Genomic DNA, 21,688 nt, shown 5'->3' with positions numbered 1-21,688 from the left:
AGCAGAAATGTTGAAATCCCAGCTGAAAAACTGGATATGACTCTTGAAATGTAAGATACTGGTTCCCACAGACATATTTATGCATAAAGATTGAAACTTGCATATACATGTTAGAATTATACCCCCAATAATTGCTAAGAGAAATTTTAAAATGTCACATTGCTGAAAGACACTGTTTTGGGCTCCTGCAAAGAGGTGTGAATTTCTCCCAAAGCCGAAGGTTGCTACTTCAAAGAAGAGATTTTCAAATAACATCACACATGTAGAGCCTTAATTTGTGCACTCGGGTACAGAATAGTTGGACCATTTATTGTAAGGGCATATGCAAGGAGTTTATCAGAGAAGGGCAGAAGAGCAATAATTTACAAAGGAATTCTTCTCCATTTTTACTTCTACAGAGAGAACATAACTTTACCAACTAAAGTATTAACTTGTAACCCAATGTAAGAGTCTCATCCTTTCTACAGCTCTTGAGATGACTGAAAGAACCTTTGCAGAACAAGGATACTGAGTACTCCAGGTGCTATTTAAAACATACTGTGGGGCCTTTCTACACAGTGAATTGCTCCTGGCTAAACTGCTAGTCAATCCTGAACGTGTCTCACAGAATCACAGAGTGGCTGAGGTTGGAAGGGACCTCTGGGGGTCATCTGGTCCAGCCACCTAGAGCTAGTTGTCCAGGACCATGTCCAGGTGGCTTCTGAAGACCTCCAAGGAGAGAGACTCCACAACCTCTATGGGCTGCCTGTGCCAGCGCTCTGTCACCCGCACAGTAAAGAAGAGCTTCTTGGTGTCTAGACAAAACTCAGTTTCTTCCAAGAGTGCTGTCACAGAAGAAAGGAATCTGAGCTACTTGTCTCTCTTGGTCACTGTTTTTGTTTGGGAAGAAAGAAACACATACTTTAGGTCCTTCTCTCTCTTTCTCTGCCTAGCTCCAAATTGGAAGAGGCTGTGCTGGACCATCTTGTTATGCTGCAGCAACCCACAGAAAGAAGCTTTTGCCTTTCCTGCACTGCTGTGAAAAATTCTTCTACTTGCTCAAACATTATCCTGGTGCAAGCAGGTTTACAATGGCCAATTCTATCCAACAGCTGAGTCTCTGAATATTTCTAGGAAAGCCTGTTGCTCTCCAAGCTGGGGTCGGGGATGTAGAAAGGCTTCTTCTTTCTTCTCTCTCCTATGAAGAATGAGAGAGCTGGGGATATTTAGCCTGAAGAGGAGAAGGCTCCAGGGAGACCTCATTGCAGCTTTTTAGTACTTAAAGGGGGGCTTATAAAAAAGATGCAGAGCGACTTTTTGTGGGCAGATAACGACAGGATAAGCGGGAATGATTTTAAACTAAAAGAGGGTATATTTAGATTAGATATAAAGAAGAAATTCTTCACTTAGAGGGTGGTGAGACACTGGAACAGGTTGCCCAGAGAAACTGTGGATGCCCCATCCCTGGAAATGCTCAAGGTCAGGTTGGATGGGGCTTTGGGCAACCTGACCTAGTGAGAGATGTCCCTGCCATTGCAGGGAGGTTGGACTAGATAATCTTTAAAGGTCCCTTCCAACACAAACAATTCCATGATTCTGTGATAGCGTCAGGTTCCCCTGGAGATTAGACCTTCACTTCCCAGTTTTGTTTCTCTTATGTTTCAGTAGTATTTCAACAAACACACTAAATTGTCTTAAAAGAAATGTTCATAAGCTTACTTGGGATTTCTGATGGGAGTAACAAGGAGGGGATTAAAACATCAGTTTAAAAACAGACCCTTTACAGGAATATTTGGGGCTAATGATATGTGAAATCATTTGAATCTTCTGTGACACTGGTAGGAAAAATAAAAGGGTGCTGAGGACAACCTGAGATTCACTGTATGATTTAAACCAATCTTTTAAGAAGCAGTAAAAGAGCAACAGTATCCTTTCAGCCTCCTTGCCCTTTATCTTCCACAATACATTTTCACTGAATCTTTGCCTAATGGGATTGTACCTTAGGAGAGACAAGCTGGACCATAAGCTTGGGCTCAGAGATTTTCACTTCTCTGATCTCCCAACATTTTAGATCACTTTTTTGGGCATACATGCACTCCCAAGTCCTCTCTCACACTGCAGAACTCCTGGGTCTACAAGACTATGCAATTAATCCTTTATTTGTATGTGACCATCTGGGAGATGAGCAGATGTAGACACTGATCAATTTGTTGCCAGGCTTAAAACATTGTGGAGAAGCAGGTGGTCAGCAGGAATTAAGAAGACAGACCAGACAACTTACAAAATCATACATTTGTTACATGGGAATGGTGGTATGTACATTATGAGGGCTGCCAGTAGCACAGGAATTCTGGCTCCATGTGTGAGTTAGAGCTTTTCAAAGCTCTAATCAGCTGAAACACTTTGCCTAGCTGTATGAAGACTCTTGACTTACACCCACGTTTTGGCTATCAATAATGATTTATCTCCATATTTCCATCTCTTCTGTCTGTATTTTTTTCAGTCTTAGGCCCTCCTCTACTCCATATTCCTTTCTTTACAAGCTTGGCTTTATGCTTGATTTCTTGTCCCAGTAAAAAGTAAGGGGCCTTCATTGAAACTATGGCAGAAAACATAAGCAAGATACTCCTCCCCACCTAGGTATCTTTGACCATGCAGTACTCTGTGCCCAAGTTCAGTTCAAATACTTGTCTTTACCATCTACAGCATGTGAATATACCACATTCAGTACATTATTATTATTAATGTGACAGTAGTGCACAGTGAGACAGTGCAATAGCACAGCATTACTCCCTGTGCATACATTTACACAAATTGTGTTTATTAAGGTATACGTGTATATGAAAGTCAAGGTTCAGTATGGGGAAAGGCTTTGTGAAGAGGCCTGAACAATACCTGTAATGAAGAAAGTTTGTGTATGGTTCATTAAAGTAAGAAAATGAGTGCTTCTAGCCTGCTGAAGGGACATCAGAATTCCCAGAGAAGGGAAAGGAAACAAATGCTCTTTTCAGTGCATTTGCTTTTCAGCAAGCACTGAAACCGAGTCCTTGACCAGAGCTGAAGATAATAGCTACTGCCTATTAGCTGGGTACTGGGAAAGGCAAAAAGGCCTTCTGTACTTCAACATGGGATAAGTAGATTAAATGTGCTCTCTTTTCTGTCACCTTTGTAACAGAGTGGTTTATTTTGGCTCTGTACATAAATACTCCCATTTGCTTAGGTTGATTTTTGCTTAAAGTGATATAAAGAAAGCAGACTAACATCAAGGCTACACTTCTAGGGGACTGTGAACATTCAAATGGGACACTGGAGTGACTCTGCACTTACCAACACTCCAGTACACATTAGCAGGGCAAGAGGAGAACAATAGGACCTGTCTCTGACTCTGGAAAGCAACATGGCAACATGGGAGTCTGAGAAAATTAAATGGTTTTAGCCATGTGTTAGCCAGGAAAATACTTCTGGCTTGTGACAAGGAAGTGGCAAGCTTTTTTGTGACTATCTCATTACACAGTTACTCTGAAAGTGTCTTTTCGTGGTCAAACTATCAAGGAAAATTTCAAGGAGATGTGGGGAATGGGGATACGTAGAGGAAATATTTATTCCAGGTATTGAATACCTACAGGTATTGAACGGTAGGTCAGTAGAGCATCCTCATAACTATTTATCATCTACTGTATTGTCAAATTCTTGCTTGTCCCAAATAATTAGACCAATAAAAAATTGCACAGGTAATCAGTATTGCCCATCATTCTATATGGAACATTGTTGAGGAAACAGCTTGCAAATAAAACAATTACATTCAAACACCAAAAATTGAGAGTGAAAACATTTAACAAATCTCGTATTGCCCACCTACCCCCATTCTACTTTCTGCTTTACCATCTTCCCTCCCCCACAAATAAAGTCAGTTAAAAAATCATTAGGATACCTTTGAACTTGTGGAAGACGGCCCATAGCTCAGCGATGTCAGTGGCAAATGTTATGTCTGTGTCAAGGACAATGACTCTCTCAAGATTGGAAGGTAGAGTCTTCGTTAGAACCAACTTCATCAGCCCATAAATCCCAGAGTAGTGTTTGTTGGGGATCCATGACACTTCCGACTAACAGGAAATGGGAAATGGGAAAGAGGAAAAAAAAATAATCTTCATTAGATACATAACCTCTACTTGACACTAGTTTATCGTAATAATGGAAGATCTCTGAATACCAACAATAAAGAACCATAAAATACCAGGTGGAATCAGTCACCTAAAATCTTGCTTTTAAATCAACATCAGAAGTTCTGAAATATGCTTCTCACATAAGTTTCTGAAGGCTGAAACAAAACTGTTTTCTGAAGCAATTGCTTCACACAATATAATTAAAATTAGATGAACCTTTCCAACCTGGTTCAATTCATTCTGAGACATCCACATATCCTGATAAAACTGAAATATGTATTTAATCCAAAACTCCAGGTGTATTATACATAGCTTTCATTTCCAAACAGAAAAAAAAAGTGTTTGCCATTCCCAGATTTTTTTGTTAACTAGAATTAACATATTTTTTTCCTTTTATTTTCCATTTTCTTTTTTTCTTTTTTTTTTTCCCTTTTATTTATTACAGACTTGGCAGTCAGAATTTCAAAACGCTACTCAGAAAAATGAGCAAGAAAATTGCAAAAGAAAGCGTTTATTGATAACCTTTAACTTACAAGTACTGACATCATACAGACATGCCCCAAAGTGGAGAAAGTAGAACAGCTGTAGCCATATTTTTTGGTTTTTACATATCAAGGGGACAAACTCAAACATTTACATTTCTTCAACAAGGGCTAAACGAAGTATTTTTGCATCTTCCAAAGACTAAATTCAGTATTTCATTGTGCTACCTTCACTAGGATGTTCCATGAGCTACACTTTATTTTCTTTCTGTGAGACTCAAGTTCTCAAATACGAAAAGTCATTGCTGAAAGTGTTTTATAAGTTTTGGGAAAGTTGTTCCTATTGTCCTGTCTGAAACTGCTCTTCTTTAGTGTTTTAAAGAGCATGCACTAAAATCCCTAGATTTTTACTAAGTTTTCTTGAGTGGTGTTCCCATTAACTTAAATTCATGTTTTGACTTTAGGGTACCTGAGTGAGACAGATTTGAGCATTTGGCCCAGCATATTACAGTTTAGAGAAGATTGGCAGAAACAAAGTGCACTAGTAAAACTCGGATGATTTATTCTGTTGTTTAACTGTCTCATATCTATTCACTGGCATTGTGAAGTTTATTATATGAAACAGCTTTTGCACAGATGTCATTTCCTCCAAAATCCTTCATGAGACTATTCCCATAACAGAATGGATTCTTAAACTTTATTTGGAAGTTGGAAGAGTGGTTGAAGAAAGGTTAACATAGATGCTTAAAGTGAATTTTTTTTTTAAATATAAAGTAACAATGCCTCTGCCAATGTAAGGTGACCTGTTCTTTTCCCTTTAAAAGGCACACAACTTTCTTCTGTATTCTCACAATTCCTGCACCAGGGCAGAACCTTCCCCCACTAAATTCATTAAAAAGAGTGAGGATACTAGAACAAACTGTTAAGGAGAAAAGTAAAATTTTAAGGGGAAAGGCAGGAAAAGCAGATTATCTTTAAACAACCCCAAAACAGGAAGTGTGATTTTATTTTTGTTTTGTTTTTGAAAAGTATCTCATCAGTCCACCATCAGCCATCATTCTTATTACATTCTTTCTTGCTTGCTCTCTCTTTAATTTGTATGGTCCTTAAAAGAGAAATCTAGTTTGTCTCCCTGATATATGCCAATATCTCTAGGAATATATATATGAACCTCTGCTCCCCAGAATTGTTTTCTATGTGTGTAACAAGAAAATTTCAAATCCACACCATCAAAACTCTAGATATTTGTGAATCCAGCCCTCTCTCAACATGATGTCCCTATGAATGGACCATCACATCTAAGTGTCAGCAGAGCAGTATTTATCCTGCTTCCTCAAACTCTGCACATCATCCTGAATCTGCTACTCGGAAGTTCTTGTGCTAGACGAACCACGGAAATCAGCTCTCTAGTCATACTGACATAATGCAGGAGTTAATGTAATTTTAGAGACTTGAGCTTTCTTTTATTATAACCCATCCCTGTTATTAATTTTGGATGGCATGTCCCTCATTTAATTAGTCCAAACGCAATATTGCTCCAGAATAACTCCTAATATACTTATGCAAGTAAGCCTAATATGGCAGGAGTTCAGATGTCTCATGGATAGCCTGAGACAAGAGGGAAGGGAAAAGGCAGATTGAAAAGAAAGAATCACCTTGAAGGAGCCGTTACTTTCTTTGCCTTGGAGATTCCCAGAATCTAACACCACTGCAAGCTTGCCATCCTGAAGCCTGGTGTCTGAAAGGATCGCTTTGGAAAATGAAAGGAGCAGTCCCTATTCCAAATGGTCCAGTGTTTGATATGAGTCTGTGTTGAACCTTGAGCTGTTAATAGGTTAACCCTATCTGAAATTTTCTTTCCCCCGATGTAGTGTTGACTAAGACATAAACAGGGCTCCTAATTAGTCCCTGGCATAATTTCTTCATGGCTTTGCTATTCATGAATAATATAACCATTCCAAATTCATGCCAATAAAAACTTGTTACCCTACACAACAGCACTGTAAAGGCTCATTCTCTATGTATACCACATACAGTCTAACACCCCCCACAAGATAATACAAGAACATTATCGTTGAATAACTGGCACTTCTTAACTCAGTAGTTAAGAAGTGCCAGTTTGAGATAGCTAAGACAACCTAGGCACAAAATCCTACAAAATCCTGCAAGCTGCCTTCTTTGATATAACTGGTAAGATTTAGCCATTTCCTTTACCTAAAAATTATCAAAATATTTTCTGTAGGTCTTAATATATTTTTTCTCTAGCATAGTTAAAATGTTAAAATGGTCCATAAAGGGAATGTTTGTGAATCATTTGCTTTACAAACAAGATCAGAGTTGCTTTCTGAGAACAAACATTCCTAGAAGATATGGCAGGAACAGAAAAAAACAGAGTTAGCAAAAGAGTAAACTGACACAAATAGTGTGACATACTTTGCCATTTGTATAATTTGCACTTCAGTATAAATAGCACAGTCTGGAGTTTCACCTCAGATCCTTAGCTCTCAAAATCTGGATTTTTGTTCATAAGAGGAGAGTAGAGAAAAGCATTTAGCTGGTGCTGACAGTGATTCTTTTTTTTTCTTTTATTAAGCTAAGTGAAAAAATACCTTACTAAAGACCTTTCATCAAACCAGCTTTATTCTTTCCATTATTGGAGACTGAAAATAAATTATCCGCATTATTCAGTTTTTCTGGCTATGAATACAAAAAGTACATGCCCATGAGTCTGCATATTACACAACTGATTACCTTAGTATATACTTGAGAAGTGGCAACAAGAGCTTCCATGTGTGGTGATGCTTTGCCAGCACGTTGTTTGCTCAAACCATCTCTGGGAAAAGCTGGATAAAACATCGTGGCTGTACACAGCCTAACTCAGCTGTCTCATAGTTGCTATAGCTGTGTAAGTGTCGATTAGAGTAAGCAGAAGTGCCATTTTTAAGGAAAAAAGTCTAATACATACGGCTTAAAAACAGAAACAAGCCTCCCTGGTTCTGTGAATTGAGAGAGGGGCAAAGGGTGAGTCCTCTGTGAATGATTTGTATAGAAACTGCATTCAAAGGCTTTAGGTATTTTTACTCTTAAATTCACCTGTTGACCACAAGTTTAGATCAAAAAGCATTACTCCTCATCAGAAGTATATTCAGCTGGAATTTTTGGACTCCTGTACTGTACTTCTCTAGGGAACTTAGTGATGTTTTTTTTTTTTTTTTAAATATACTATTTTTTTCCCCACAAACAGGTGATGGGGGTAATTTATCCAGGCTTCCCAGATGAATACAGATCGCAATGAAATCTCTACATGGATAGGTATCTTGAGCACCTTTGAAAAGGATGGAAGCTTGTAGACTTAGCAGAGAGCAGTGTGGAAAACACTACCAACATAAACAGAATGAGAGGGAGCAGTGATCAACAGGTGAGGACAAAGAACTTAGGGGTGCCTGTATGGTGTCACATCAAAAGTACATGGAGATCAGTAGCCAGACTCTAACAGCGGACAATGGCAGGTGCCTACTGAAGAACATAAAAGCAGGGAAATTCTACAGTGGTACCTCGCCCATAAATACTCCCATCATCTGGAAATTTGCACCAATTTTAGAAATAGACTAGAATAAACTAGACTAGACTAGACCTAGACTAGACTAGACTAGAACAGTTCAATTGAAAGGGGCTTTCAAAGATCATGAAATCCAACTGCCTGACCACGTCAGGGCTAACCATTCTGAGCTAGTGGTGGAATTTTTGTGGCTTACAGGTTTTCATGGATGTTTCATCTGTGAGTCCGGTAATTTTTGAAGCCTTGTAAATATTAATGAACCACAACATCCTACAGCAAAGAGTTCCAGAGCTTATTTATAACTCTTGTCTGGATTCAGCTATCTACCAATTCAATTTGTCTGTGTATTTGGTTTATGTGGCAAGGATTTGGTAGCTGGGGGCTGCAGGGGTGGCCTCTGTAAGCAGAGCCCAGCAGCTGCCCCATGTCAGACCAGAGCCAGCTCCGATCGGCTCCAAAAGAGACCCGCTGCTGGCCAGAGCCGAGCCAGGGGAGCGATGCTGGTTGGGCCTCTGGGAAAGCATAAGAAGAAAAGAGCTGTGCCGCAGCAGCTGGGACAGAGGACTGATAACCAGCCCTGCAGCCCCCAGGGTCACTGCAGAAGGAGGGCAGGAGGCGCTCCAGGCAGGGAACAGAAGTTCCCCTGCGGCCTGTGGAGAGGCCCCTGGTGGAGTAGGCTGTCCCCCTGCAGCCCATGGGTCCCACAAGGAGCAGATCTCCACGCTGCAGCCCGTGGAGGAGCCCCCGGTGGAGCAGGTGGATGTGGCCTGGAGGAGGCTGCGGCCCATGGAGAGCCCCCGCAGGAGCAGGCCCCGGGCCGGAGCTGCAGCCCGTGGAGAGGAGCCCACGCAGGAGCAGGGGGTCTGGGGGGAGCTGCTGCCCGTGGGGGACCCGTGCTGGAGCAGTTTGCTCCTGGGGGATGGATGGACCCCGTGGTACGGAGCCATGTGGGAGCAGTTCTTGAAGAGCTGCTGCCTGTGGGCAGCCCCCGCAGGATCGCATCTCGTGGGAGGGACCACTCATGGAGCAGGGGCAGAGAGCGACTGTGAAGGAGCAGCAAAGACGAAGAGTCAGGGACTGACCGCAGCCCCCATTCCCCGTTCCCCTGCGCTGCTTGGGGGGAGGAGGTGGAAGAGGGTGGATAGGGGGAAGGTGGTTTTAGTTTACTTTTCATTTCTCACTGCTCCAGTTTGCTAGTGATAGGCAATAAATTATATTAATCTCGCTATGTTGATCCTGTTTTGCATGGGACAGTAATAGGTGAGTGATCTCCCTGTCCTTAACTCAACCTTTGAGCCCTTTACATCATATTTTCTCCCCCTTCTTCTTTGAGAGGAGGAGTGAGAGAGCGGTTATGGTGGAGCTCAGCTGCCCAGCAGGGTGAAACCACCACAGGCTGTCATTCTTTTTCGCAAAACTATCAAAAGAGCCAATTTGTTTCCCGGAGTGGTTATGGCTAATTCAGAGCCCATCCCTGTACACATAAAGTTAGGATTCTTTATTCTCATGTATCTTACTCAGCCTTTACTAACAGCTGCCACATGATCCTCCCTGTGATAAATATGAAAAAAATAGCATAGGAAGATGAGTGTGAAAAGTAGGATGCAGGGATGGTGCCAGTCATGAGCATGAGTGTGAAAATTAATGGGGCAAGTGCTCTGGTTACATGAGGGGAAAAATGTACTTTGAAGTTTTGTGCCAGCATAGGACACAGTTTTGTATTTGCTAAAAGCCTAATTAATTAAATTTAAATACTATTATATTCCTCTTTATACGTCATGCTCCTAAAGGTCATCAGTCTTACAGGCAAAGGTACTTTGTTTTCAGAGAAGATTTTGCTGCACTCATTCTTCTCTTTGCAACATCAATAAAACTATGGTAAGAGCAATAAGGTGAAGCATGAGAAAAGAGACAATGTATTTGCAGCCTTACCATAGTGTTGGGTTATATATATATATATACACAGACTGGAACACAAAAACAGTACCTAGCATAGAAGCAGATATTCTGTGGGACTGTAGAAATTTATCTCATCACTTAGTATCTTCTCCTAAATACTGGAGGTTGATAGAAAACCTAACAACTTTGCTTTCTATGTTCTTCTTGGATTGGGAGGGGATATAAAACAGTACCATGAAACGAAGCACTCAAGAGTTTTCGCTAACCAACCACATAAACCTCACCTTGCATTTCCTTTCCAAATGCAGCCTTTCCCCAGTTTAACAGATCTGACTGTCTCCCTACCAGAAAAAAAAAAAATCTATCCTGACTTTTTCTGATGAATAGGTTGCTGTCCATACAACTTCCTCTTGTCTGTTAAATGTTTGTCCATTTTCTTAGCAGAATTCCTCCCTGTCTCAAAGGATATAGCACTGTAGCACCCCCTGAGCTACAGAATGTGCGTCCTGTTCAGAGTGATAAGATGGGGGAAGTTTGGCTGAGAAAGTGTTTTCCCTGGCAGCATGTCCTTAAACACTCTATATTGGAAAAATGCAACCTTCAATACCACATTGATTTTCTTACTGCATTCCCTGAATCTTCCTTCATATGCCTGGAAAATAAATCAATCAAAATAATCCTCAGCAATGACGTAATATCCCCATACCCAGTCCAAATAAAAGGTACCCCTTCTGCTCAGCTGACTTCACAAAAACACCACTAAGGCCAATAACTTGCAAGAGCCTGAAAATCAGACTGGCTGAGTTGATGCCTGGAGGCAGAAGCTGCTGTCTGCATGTACCCCTCTTAGGGAAGGGTTAAGAAATGGGATCAAATAGACCCAAATTGCACTGCCACCCCAACTTAATGGCTGCAGATTCACTATGTTGAGGGAACAGTGAGTAGCAAGTAGGAGGCAGAAACAAAAGGATGAGGGAAGTCGCAAGGGCAAACTGCCTTCCTAGAACTTTCATACCAGATTTTTCTATAAAAAAGATCTGGCATCTAGAATACATTGCTTCAAATGAAGAGAAATATGAATTTAGACTCTGTAATGAATGACCTGATGGAAACTTGGATTTCCAAAAGTATTCAGCATCTACTTGCTCTCACAAACTTCAACAAGGGCACCATGTTCTTGAAGATTACATCAGATGATAAACTTAATTCAGGATCCTAAGAAAAGCAAAGCAAAAGAGATGAAAACTTCCACACCACAGCACAATCAAAAAAAGAGTGTTGTAGATTTGCACAAACATTCTGAATGGTATCGGACAATGATCTGAAAACTAGTGCAATCTATATGGGGCAAGAACATGGAACAAGTTGGAGGGTTCCTTGTGAAAGTAGACCAACCAAATTCTTTGGTAATTGCTAGCTTCAGGCAACCCTTATAAATGGCCCAAGTATGGGAAACAGCCCTGGAAATTCTGATGTGTGAATCAGTTAACAATAACAACTGTTATTTCCTCAGATTGGGTAAATAACTTCCTAGACACAGTTGATAACTTGTTGTCATAGCTTTTTCATTACTCGTTTAGTGCTTTGCTGCTGCTATGAACGCTAGAAGTAGCGAGGTAAAATTGTTATTTTTTTCAAAGCATGTGACCTCTATTTAAGACAAAGCTGAAAGAACTGTAGTTTTCAGGTAGTTTCTCAGCTGGAGAAAAATACTGTCACCATTTTAATGACCATCATTTTAGCAAGTTTTTTGCAACACAAAGCATAAAAGGGGGAGAAAAAAACATATTGCTGGCACAGGACAGGAATTTTTCTTGATGTCAGTCTTTCATCACTGTTTCAGTTTCAAACAGGGAGAATTTCATCCTGCTGCAATTTTTTCCCATGCCTCTCCTCACATTCATGAAAACAGAGTCGCAATTCCAGCAACAGTAGCAAAGATCAGGGGTAGTTTCAGTATAATCTTTCCTATTTCACACTGGTTTAGCACACTGTATTTTCACAGGTAATAATAACAACATCAACAAAGAATCAAAAGAGAGATCAATTCTGACTGAGCAAAAAGCCCAGGAGGAAAAGGTGATGATCACCTGTAATAGTTTCCTCATGAGGAATGCCAAAAGGAAGCTCTTTGCATATCATCTTCATGGGAAGAAAAAAAACCACAACACACCAAAACAAAACATAACAAAACAAACAAAAACAAAACCAAGCCTTTGCTCCCTCCCTGTCATGTATCTAGCAAACATTAACAGAAGAGCCTGATTCCTGACTTAAACAAAAACAGACTATTCTCTTAATGGTTGCTGGTGAACATATAACTTTAACCTTGAATTTAGTTTTTCCTAGGTGATTCACAGGTTTCAATTATACTGATATTCCCTCCCCCATAACAGGTTCTTACTATTTATATGAATGGTTGCCAAGGAAACCAGGAATCCAGCAAAGCCATGTAACTTTTCTAGATTTAGAATTTCTTATGCCTGGGTACTTAGAAAAATAATAATAATTTTATAAGAGAACTGTAAGAGGATGGGAATTTATACATTTATGCTAAAATTATTTTTCTATTTTTGCTGGCCTTGACTGCTGTTGTTCTTACTCATCATAGAAGCACTGGTGACTTTAACAGAATTCTGCCTCATCTCTTGCTTTCTGAACAGATGATATCTTCCACACATACATGCAACAAGTCTGGACACAAATAGCAGTGAGCAAAAAGGTTGAGATAGAAATAGATGATTGTCTGAACCTCTGGGTCCTGGATAACGTAGAGCAAATGCAGAAACTGTGGAGCAAGACACAACTGGAAAGGAAGGTTAGATATTAAGAGGCCAGAACAAACAAAATCTTCCAAATCAGCATCAGCATACAGCAGAGGAGAATAACTGCAAATTAATTCTCATCTATGTAGCAAAGGCTGTAACAGTCTGATGCTGATGCTTACTTTTCTTTATTTTTTCCTTTATTTCCAAATGTCTCACCAATACACACATACTAATAATACACAAACGGCAGACAAGTGGGAAAACCTGATTTAAGGACGATTTTTCAAACAACTTAATAACAATATTAACTGCAGTGCCAAGAGTTATGCCATGCTCCATGTTTGGAACCAACCTACTTTATATGGATGAAACTGCAAACTGTTACATAGAGTAAAATGGACACTTTTTCATCTCTGCCATTAAATGACAAGACAGTCAGCCATACAGCTTCTTCAAAAAAGAAATGACCACGCAGTAATTCATCTCCTGGGATCTTTGAGGATTACCTCCTCCCCCTTAAGGCTTTGGCTGGCTTTCCTCCATCAGGTTTCCATCCCTCCCTTCTTGTTTAACCCCACCAAACTCAAATAGCCAATTTCCATTTGGCTATAAATCAGTCCTTCTCTTTACTCTCTGAGACATTTTTAGTTTTCTCCACCGTTTCTTGCTATCTCCAAAATGCTGAGTGTTCTTTCTGTTTTTCTCTATTCCATTGTGCAAGATGAGATTGGAGAACTGAAAAGACAAGACTGGCCAGTCCCATTTCATGGTTTTTCTTGTTCCTCTGGGGACTTTGGCATCAATTTCCACTGTTTTTTTAGTGTTGCAATCAAGGGTGGCGGATCTACAAGAGTCAGAGCACCCTGAGAGACATCAGTGAGAATAAACCAAACACCAGATTCCTAGTCCTGCTTCTCCAGCAGAGGCAACAGTACAAGTCTACCCTAGAAAATAACAGAAAACCTTTTTTTTTTTTTTTGACCTTTCTGTCAGTTAACAAATGAAAAGAGAGACACATGAGCTGGACTAGACAAAACAGCAAGAAATCAGAGCTTTCTGCTAAAAGTTGTCTGATAAGAAGATGCAGACAGAATTTGGTCAAAAGTCAAAAGCAACTGATGGCTGCCCTTTTCAGTTCACCTGTATGGAAGGATAAGAAAGATCAACTGGATGCTTTAATTGCATGTGAATTCAATCAACAAGCTCTTTGTACTGTTCCATAAGGGAAGATACAAATACGTGAAAATATTATTGGTGCCAACTTTTTAATTTTAGTAACTATGCAAATACATGCACATTAGCTGCAGCCATTATGTGTTTTGGCAAATTTCCATGCAGCTCTTGGGGTTAAAGTCCAGAGGCATCCAATCTGTAGTTTGCGTGATGGCATGGTGCTAAACAGGTGTCATTAAGATGCAGTGACCAGGATAAAAAGCAACACCATCTCCTGCATAAACATGTTGGATAGCCTCTGTTCAATGACAAAAATATGGGAAGTAGGATTTTTCTTCCCTATTAGATTTTGGAAAGAGTACTTAGAGTACTTTTTTTAGGATGATTAAAGAAGGTGGCAGAATAGGTATAGTGATTATTAATAACCTTCAATGTCTGTTGGGAAACTGCAGGTCTAACATATTATAATGTGAAAAAAAATGTTGAGAAAAGCACTTCTCATCCTTTTAAGACTAAAAGATCTAGTATTGTTTGCATCCAACATAAAACAGAAGGTATTGCAATGCAATTGTTGGAGTTGCAGAAGATGATCTGTGGAAGGGATGTAGGACTGCAGCTTCCATAAGACCTCTGACATCCTAATATGATGTCAAAATGTGGCATATAAACATAAAAAAAAGGCATTAATTCCTCTATTCAGAAGGAAGTCATTAGTCATTACCCAGCATCTCATCAGTAAAATCACCTCTCTACAGACCTAAACTTTTACCTTTTCTACCTTCAGGGCTGAAGGTACTTCAACAGCTGAAAATGTTGCACCAAGAAAGAGCCCCATTAGTGGGTGGAACACACATTCTGCTGATGGGATGAATGGCACATCCCATAAAGCACTATTTGTTCTCTTATTTTCAGCAAAAGCAAAGAATAAGCAGGAAAACAAATGGTCTTCTATCCTGCAGGGCTAGAAGCCAGGTGAGTGGGAACTTCTTATATTGCAATTACTGCTGCAAGACAATAAGAATTGCATGGAACAATGTTCTTTTCTCCAATGGTAAATATTACAATAGATCAAAACTCCTGGAAACTAAAAAGCTCCTGGAATGCATCTGGGATAAAAAGGATAAAAAAGGATAAAATGTATTACAATTATGAACAAGCAGTGCTAACAATAACCTAGTCCAAGAAGCACATCAGGGAAACAAAGTATTTTTTTCTTTGTTAGTAGAAAGAGATGTCTCTCAAACAATACAGAACTAACTTGAGAAACACTATGATGAAAATAAAGATGTAATTGGGAAAGTTGGGCTCCTCCAAAGCAAGAAATACTGAGCCTGATACTCATGACACCAGCTTAGCTTCTTGCCTAGGTTCTGGTTAAATACTTGTGAAGTGCTTCAAATAACCGTGAATTTGCATGACTGGCATTTTAGGGCTGTATCCATGTAGCAGCCACGTATTTCTTACATTTCTTGAAGCTTTTGGTGTGAGGACTAAGGCCACTGGTGTCACCCTAACTCCATGTGATCTTGCAGTTTCACCTTAAGGACTATCAGATAAAAATGCAGTCAGATAGACAGGTCAACACAGATCCTAAGTGGCTGATTAAAACAATACATCTGGAACCGTTTTATAAAGGCTTTCATCTAAATTAGATAAAAACTGTGGAATCCATTCAACTGTGAAAAAGGTCAGACCTGAAGTAATGGAATGGTATATGAGAAAATTATCAGGAGATCAAAACATTGCTGAGTTTTCATCCTCAAAATGCTGCTGAGTTTTCATCCTTGCTGAAAGGGTGAGACCTAGACACCAACACCTCACCCTCAAAAACCTATTCTTAAGCAAGATGAAGTCAGTTTGATCTGAACAGCAATACATCCATTAACAGAAATGAAATTTCATGGTTTAGGAATTCAAACTTTCTCATATCAAGTTGACTCCAAAAGAGTTGTCATCTATGTCATCTAATTACTGACCTTATTACAAATTCCCCCTTTGAAGCAAGTACTCAAGCACCAAATCAGTCTGAATGCCTTTATGCAGGCTGAGACAATCAGAGAAGACGGGAGTGACTTCACTGTGTGCTGATGCTATGTTGGACACACAGCATGGCTTGTAATCGCCAGTGTTGGAAAAAAGCATCATATTAAGAGGTGTGCTCAGGTAATGTGAACACCATTTTTCACCACAAGAACTACTATTTATCCCCTAGTCCTTCAGAGTATTTTCTGCCTACACTACACCTGCTTGGTCACCCAACAGGAAGGAGCTCACATCTGAACTATCTTGCAAAGTTTCCCTGAATTTCAGATACGTCTCAGAAACAAGTTAAAGCTAAGCACTTTACAAATGATGAATTCTAGCAATTCCAACTCCCTGGTGGTGAATTGAGGATATTCTTGGAGTCTTTCCAGCCTGTTATCTTTATTTGTTTTTCAGCTTATCAGACATAGAAATGTAAACACTTCGTTTCTTTGTTAATCTAACAGCAAGGATCAAAACACTTCTTTAAGATACTGGAATCAATACCTATCTTGAATAGGAATGCCTTGAACAATGACTGCTGTTCTCCTATCAATAATCAAATGGGCTATGACAGGGAGGGATCCCTATGAGCAGGTGAAAAGCCATTAGGATTTAAGACTATACTCATTGTATGTCTTCGCAGCTTATTACCTGCGAGTGCCAAGAAAATAAATTGTCCTGGAACACTGGATGACCATTAGCTTTCTCCAGCAAGTACAGGGAATATACAACCTATACCCATATGCAGATCAAAGCATTAAATAATTTCCAAGTGGAGAAAAAAAGTGAGGTTAGGACAGCAAAATGCCTTAATTTCTCGTGGAAGGATGATACAGTTCTGAGAAAACAGCTGTTGTAATGGGGATACATAGTACAAACAATAGTTGCAGCCACAAGCTTGAGGCACTTCATGTTTTTAAATTCTTTTTTCACCAGGGTACATCGGATAATTTCTGTAAAACTGAATCATCTTTGGAAAATCTCATGTGCAGTTATTTATCTTTTCTCATCCCCTGCTAAAATAGCTTTCCCTGGAGGTGCAGCACATGTTGCTGCAGTAAGAGTGACATTACAGAAGCTGAATGCCAAACAGGAATCCTTGCTATTGAAATGCCACAGAGGAGTCAGCTACTATGATACAAATGTGGGTGATGGCTGTAGAAGAGCATTGGCTCCTAGTTCCTCACTTCACATATGTCACGGAGAACTACTGCCTTGGCTTCCTTGTGGATGTAGTACACAGTGACTGTACCGCTTTTCCCTAGAATAAAGAAAAGGTGGAGCTTCAAAGAAGCCTACAACTGCTAGAGGTAAGTTATAAAATTAAGAAAGAACTCCAGTGTTTCCAAGATACCAACATCAGCGGGGAGGTCTAAGGGGTTTATAAAGCCAGGCATGAGGCTTTCCTTTGGAATAGCGCACTTAAATTGCAGTATGGGTCACTATCAAAAACTTATAATTCATCCTAATATGTGCAGTTGAAGCACTGCATAACATAACACAGTATGCATAGTGGGTCCTTTGAGTGAGGGCTAAGAAAAACTGTACCTCCTTGCATCTTACTGGGCTTCATCCCAGTATACCAATTCCTTACAGTTCCAGATCCTACATGAACTGACAACAGGCGCAAATCCTAGGAGAAATTGCACAAAAATCTGCAAAAAACTCTCCAGCCTTTGCTGTCTTGCCTCCCTCCATAGACAAAGTCAGAGCTGAAATTGTTTCTAAAAAGTAGGTATCACTAAGCAGAGGACAACTGCTGATATCTGTAACAGCAGCCATGACTGTCCTCCTCATGATCAAATTTTGACTGGCCTCACTGGTTTCCACAGCACTAGATGGACCTTCTTAAATCACAGTCTGTTTTGAATAGGCACAAAATTAAGACCCACTGTGGTTATATGTAAAATTACTATTTTTTTTTCATGTTCTGGGCCTAAACAGTAATGGAAAACTTTATTATTATTATTATTATTATTATTATATTTTATTTTATCTGTTTTTAAATTGTAATGTTGCACAGCTACTTTGTGCTGAAGAGGAACCATGAGGGCAGAGGAAGCAGTACTGAGGTTGCTTGGTCAGCATGGAGAGATTCTGACCGCTTTACAAAAGTTCAGCTGTGCTGGGGGATTTCAATTGCTATCTGTTTCTTGGTGTCTCAGCTTACATAAGGGTGTAACACTGGTGAAATGCAAGCCTACATTAACACGACAGTATTTGACCAAAAACACAGTGGTGTAGAAACGCTTTAATTGAATACCTGCCACTGCATATATGAATGTAAATGTAAACAGGCGCTGTGTTTCACATCCTGTACTGCATTAATAACAATTAGATCTTGCATGTGAAGTGGAAAAGAAAGGAAGAAAAGTATTGTATGTCTGCTTTGTAACTTTGTGCCTCTGCCTCTGGGGCGTACAATGAACTACTTAACAGATTAACAATCATGCAGTGCCCTTGAACCATATAAAATCTGCATGTGGTGTAGTGCAAATACAGTCTAACTATACTAGTCAGTGGTAGCTAGTAGCCAGTCACTAGTGCTGTGAAAATAGTTACGGATGATTGGTTCTGCAACATCCAGTGCAACTGCCTGACAAGGAAAATGGTGGAACACAGGAGACTGCTGGCCAGTTTTGTTATTCAAGGCTTTCTCAACACTGTTATCATTGCTGTTGCGTCTGTAGTTGATGTGACTGACACTAAACTAATAACCTGTTCATCAGATTTCTCACATCTTCCCAATTGTCAGTCAAGTCCTTAGCTCCTATGTCCAGCAGGTGGTATGTGAAGTTCTGTAGGAAGTGCTTTCTTGAACACATTTCCAAAATTGATCTATGGCAATGTATGATATGTGCAGCCCCACCAGTGCTATCATTCATTGGAAAAGCTTTCCCGGTAACAAAAAATGTCATGGTATTTGATTTGCTTTTCGTGTCATTTGTTGCACAGACGCTATGAACAGAGCATATGCTAAAAAAAGCTAACTTGTTATTGGGATATTGGCTTAGGGTAACTTTAATGGACAATCCAACTTCTCATACAGGACACTTGGCTGCTATTTGGATGGTGATGGGAGCTCCACTGTAAGGGACCTTGAAGGTGCATCTTAGTTGGATTGGGTGAGACTCCCTAAAAAACACTGTTCTGTCCAATTCTTGTAATCCAGCTGTACTATGGTCCTACATGACCACTCCTGCACATGCCTTATCCATCACTATAGTTCAATCACCTTAACCTACATGCAAAATATTTCCTAACTATCTTAAGTACGTACAAAACACTGCCCTACATTTCTATACATGTAGGAACTATTTTGATTGAATAATTACAAGCTTTTTACCCTTGTACAATTCATGAATTTTCCAACAGGAACTGCCTGAGAATCTCTGAGACCACCAGATTCTCCATCCAGGATATTAATCAACACATTTAAGGATACAAATTGGTGTAGGCACAGCAGGGACTGCCTGGGGAATCTCAAGAACTGTCAGAAATTCCCACTGGGAGAGCTCCGGTTGCAATCTGTCAAATACTTTTGCAGATGGCCAGCAGCTCAGTCAATTGACTAGTTTCAGTTTGGTCTGCTATCTCAAACCAGCCCGTTATCTCATCTGTACAGGTGATACCCGAGAGTTCCTGGACCACCACAGGAATAAACAACTTCAGTGGACTGGGTATGCACACAGGCACAGCCTTGAGACCCGGCTACACTACTTTTATAATTAAATAATTATTTTTCATACTTAAATCTCATAGTCTTTGCCTCTCTCTCTGACCAAATGATGTCAACATCTGACCTTCACAGTTCAGATGGCAAGAAAATGGAACTTCTAAGACACAACTCATTTCATGCTTAAGTAAATGCCTTAAGTTAGGTAATACTTATTCCATACATTATTCCAGCTTGAATTTCCTCTCTGGATCATGCACCTGACTGTGATTGAATTTATGGACTACTCCAACATTTCAGGTACAAAATCACCTAAGGCAGCATCTGTACTGAGATTTGTAGTCTTTGTGTTTCTGGGAACAATAAATATTGGAGTGTTGTCCATATATGCGGAAAACTGAAAAGCTTTTCACATTTCACTTTCAGATCAAACATTCATCCGTTGCAAAAACATAATCAACACCCCTACCTTCCAGTTCACAGATCAACTGAAGCACTTTTGTGGGCCCAACTATTTAAAGGACGTGTCTTTTCTGCTTTACCAGTGATGATGAAACTACATTTATCTGGGCAATCAACATTCACACACAGTGGAGCAGACAACTGCTCCTTCTACCTTCTGCTTCCCTCAGTTCACCTGATGTTGTCAGCAGTCTGTCAGGCAACATTTGGAAAAACAAACCTGCCTCATCTATATTCCATACAAGACACACTCAGTACTGCTTTATCAGCTGCTCCTTCTGCTCTGGGCCAGTACTGATCACAATGGGTTTAATGCCTGTACTTCCATGTGAACGAACTGGCATGAGATTCCACATCAAATAACGAAGTGCTGAAGCTATGTGTTAGTGTGTACACATCTTTAATGGTTAGCTCTGGACTTTCTTCATATCAGACTGAACTGAAAAAACACAATAACCTGCAGCATGATATTTGCAAGCCACAGCTGTAATGGGTCTTTTAGATCAATGTTTCACAGGTGTATATTTTTCTTTTATTTAATGTTCAAAGAAGATAATTTTCCATTTCTAGCTATTTGGTGAGAGGCAGTGCTATAACAGATACATCTACTGCATTAGGACCAAAGTTGAATGGCAGGGCTGATGTGAGCATATAAAGAGAATCTACAATGCCAAGTCACTTTCCAGTTTGAAGTCACAGCCATATGTGGCCATGTGGATGTGGAAGTGTTACACGTTACACATACTTCTACCAAGTAGAAAAATCACAAACTCTGCAGCTATGGAATGTCTCTATTACTGTTGCCATTACCAGCTCTCCACTCTTCAGGGATGCTTATTGCTAATTACTAACTGCAGGTAGCATGTTTAGTTAATGACAGACAGTTGCAATGCCAGTACAGTCCACAATATAAACGGCTTCTAAGGTGAGGAAGAGCTTTTAAGCACAGGTCTCCCTTGTGGTTATTGGCAAGGTAATGAGAAGACACACCAAATTATTTTGGAGGAGGTTACAAGAGTAGTAGAACTTGCTGTTATAATCATAAAAATGACTGTTTGAAAGAAATATATCCAGCTAGCTCCCATCCCAACTGTGTCTGACCATTCTCCTGGAAATGTTGTTGCCTTGGTTCAGTTCCACAGCCTCCTGTTCTTCTGCTGCATCCCCTATCATGTGCCTCAAAGACAGACATCGCCATGGACAGGTTCTCCTGTGCTTCATGCCTCTTTCAAGCAGGCTGGTGTTAGTTTGGCAGCACCTACCTCCATGGAGGGAATGAACGTAGGCTTTATGTGCTGCAGGATAAATATGAACAGCTGTGTCATCTTGCAAAAAGGAAAAATAAGTCTTCTCTAAATTTTAAACGGAGTATCTGACATGGTTAATTCATGGCAGCATATGAAGTGCTATGTCTGTTTGCCAGCTCTAGAAAATCTGGGATACTCAGTGGTACCGTGTCTTCCCTTTCTTGCTATGAGGCATCCAGCTCTCCTCTAGAACCT

At 40.0% G+C, this 21,688-nt stretch overlaps 1 protein-coding gene across 3 annotated transcripts in view; it reads right to left on the bottom strand.

Annotated features, from left to right (window-relative positions):
* Window positions 1-21,688, bottom strand: part of LARGE1 (LARGE xylosyl- and glucuronyltransferase 1) — a 285,860-nt gene that overhangs the window by 107,006 nt on the left and 157,166 nt on the right. For all 3 annotated transcript variants that reach the window (XM_035569242.2, XM_035569241.2, XM_035569240.2), the window contains exon 7: window positions 3,911-4,082. In XM_035569242.2, coding sequence (XP_035425135.1) covers window positions 3,911-4,082 — 172 coding nt within the window. The remainder of the gene's footprint in view (window positions 1-3,910; window positions 4,083-21,688) is intronic.

The sequence above is a fragment of the Cygnus atratus genome, chromosome 1 (genome assembly GCF_013377495.2).
Source record: "Cygnus atratus isolate AKBS03 ecotype Queensland, Australia chromosome 1, CAtr_DNAZoo_HiC_assembly, whole genome shotgun sequence".
Taxonomy (NCBI): Eukaryota; Metazoa; Chordata; class Aves; order Anseriformes; family Anatidae; genus Cygnus; species Cygnus atratus.
Note: the sequence above shows the minus strand (reverse complement) of the source record. Positions and strands in the feature narration are given on the sequence as shown.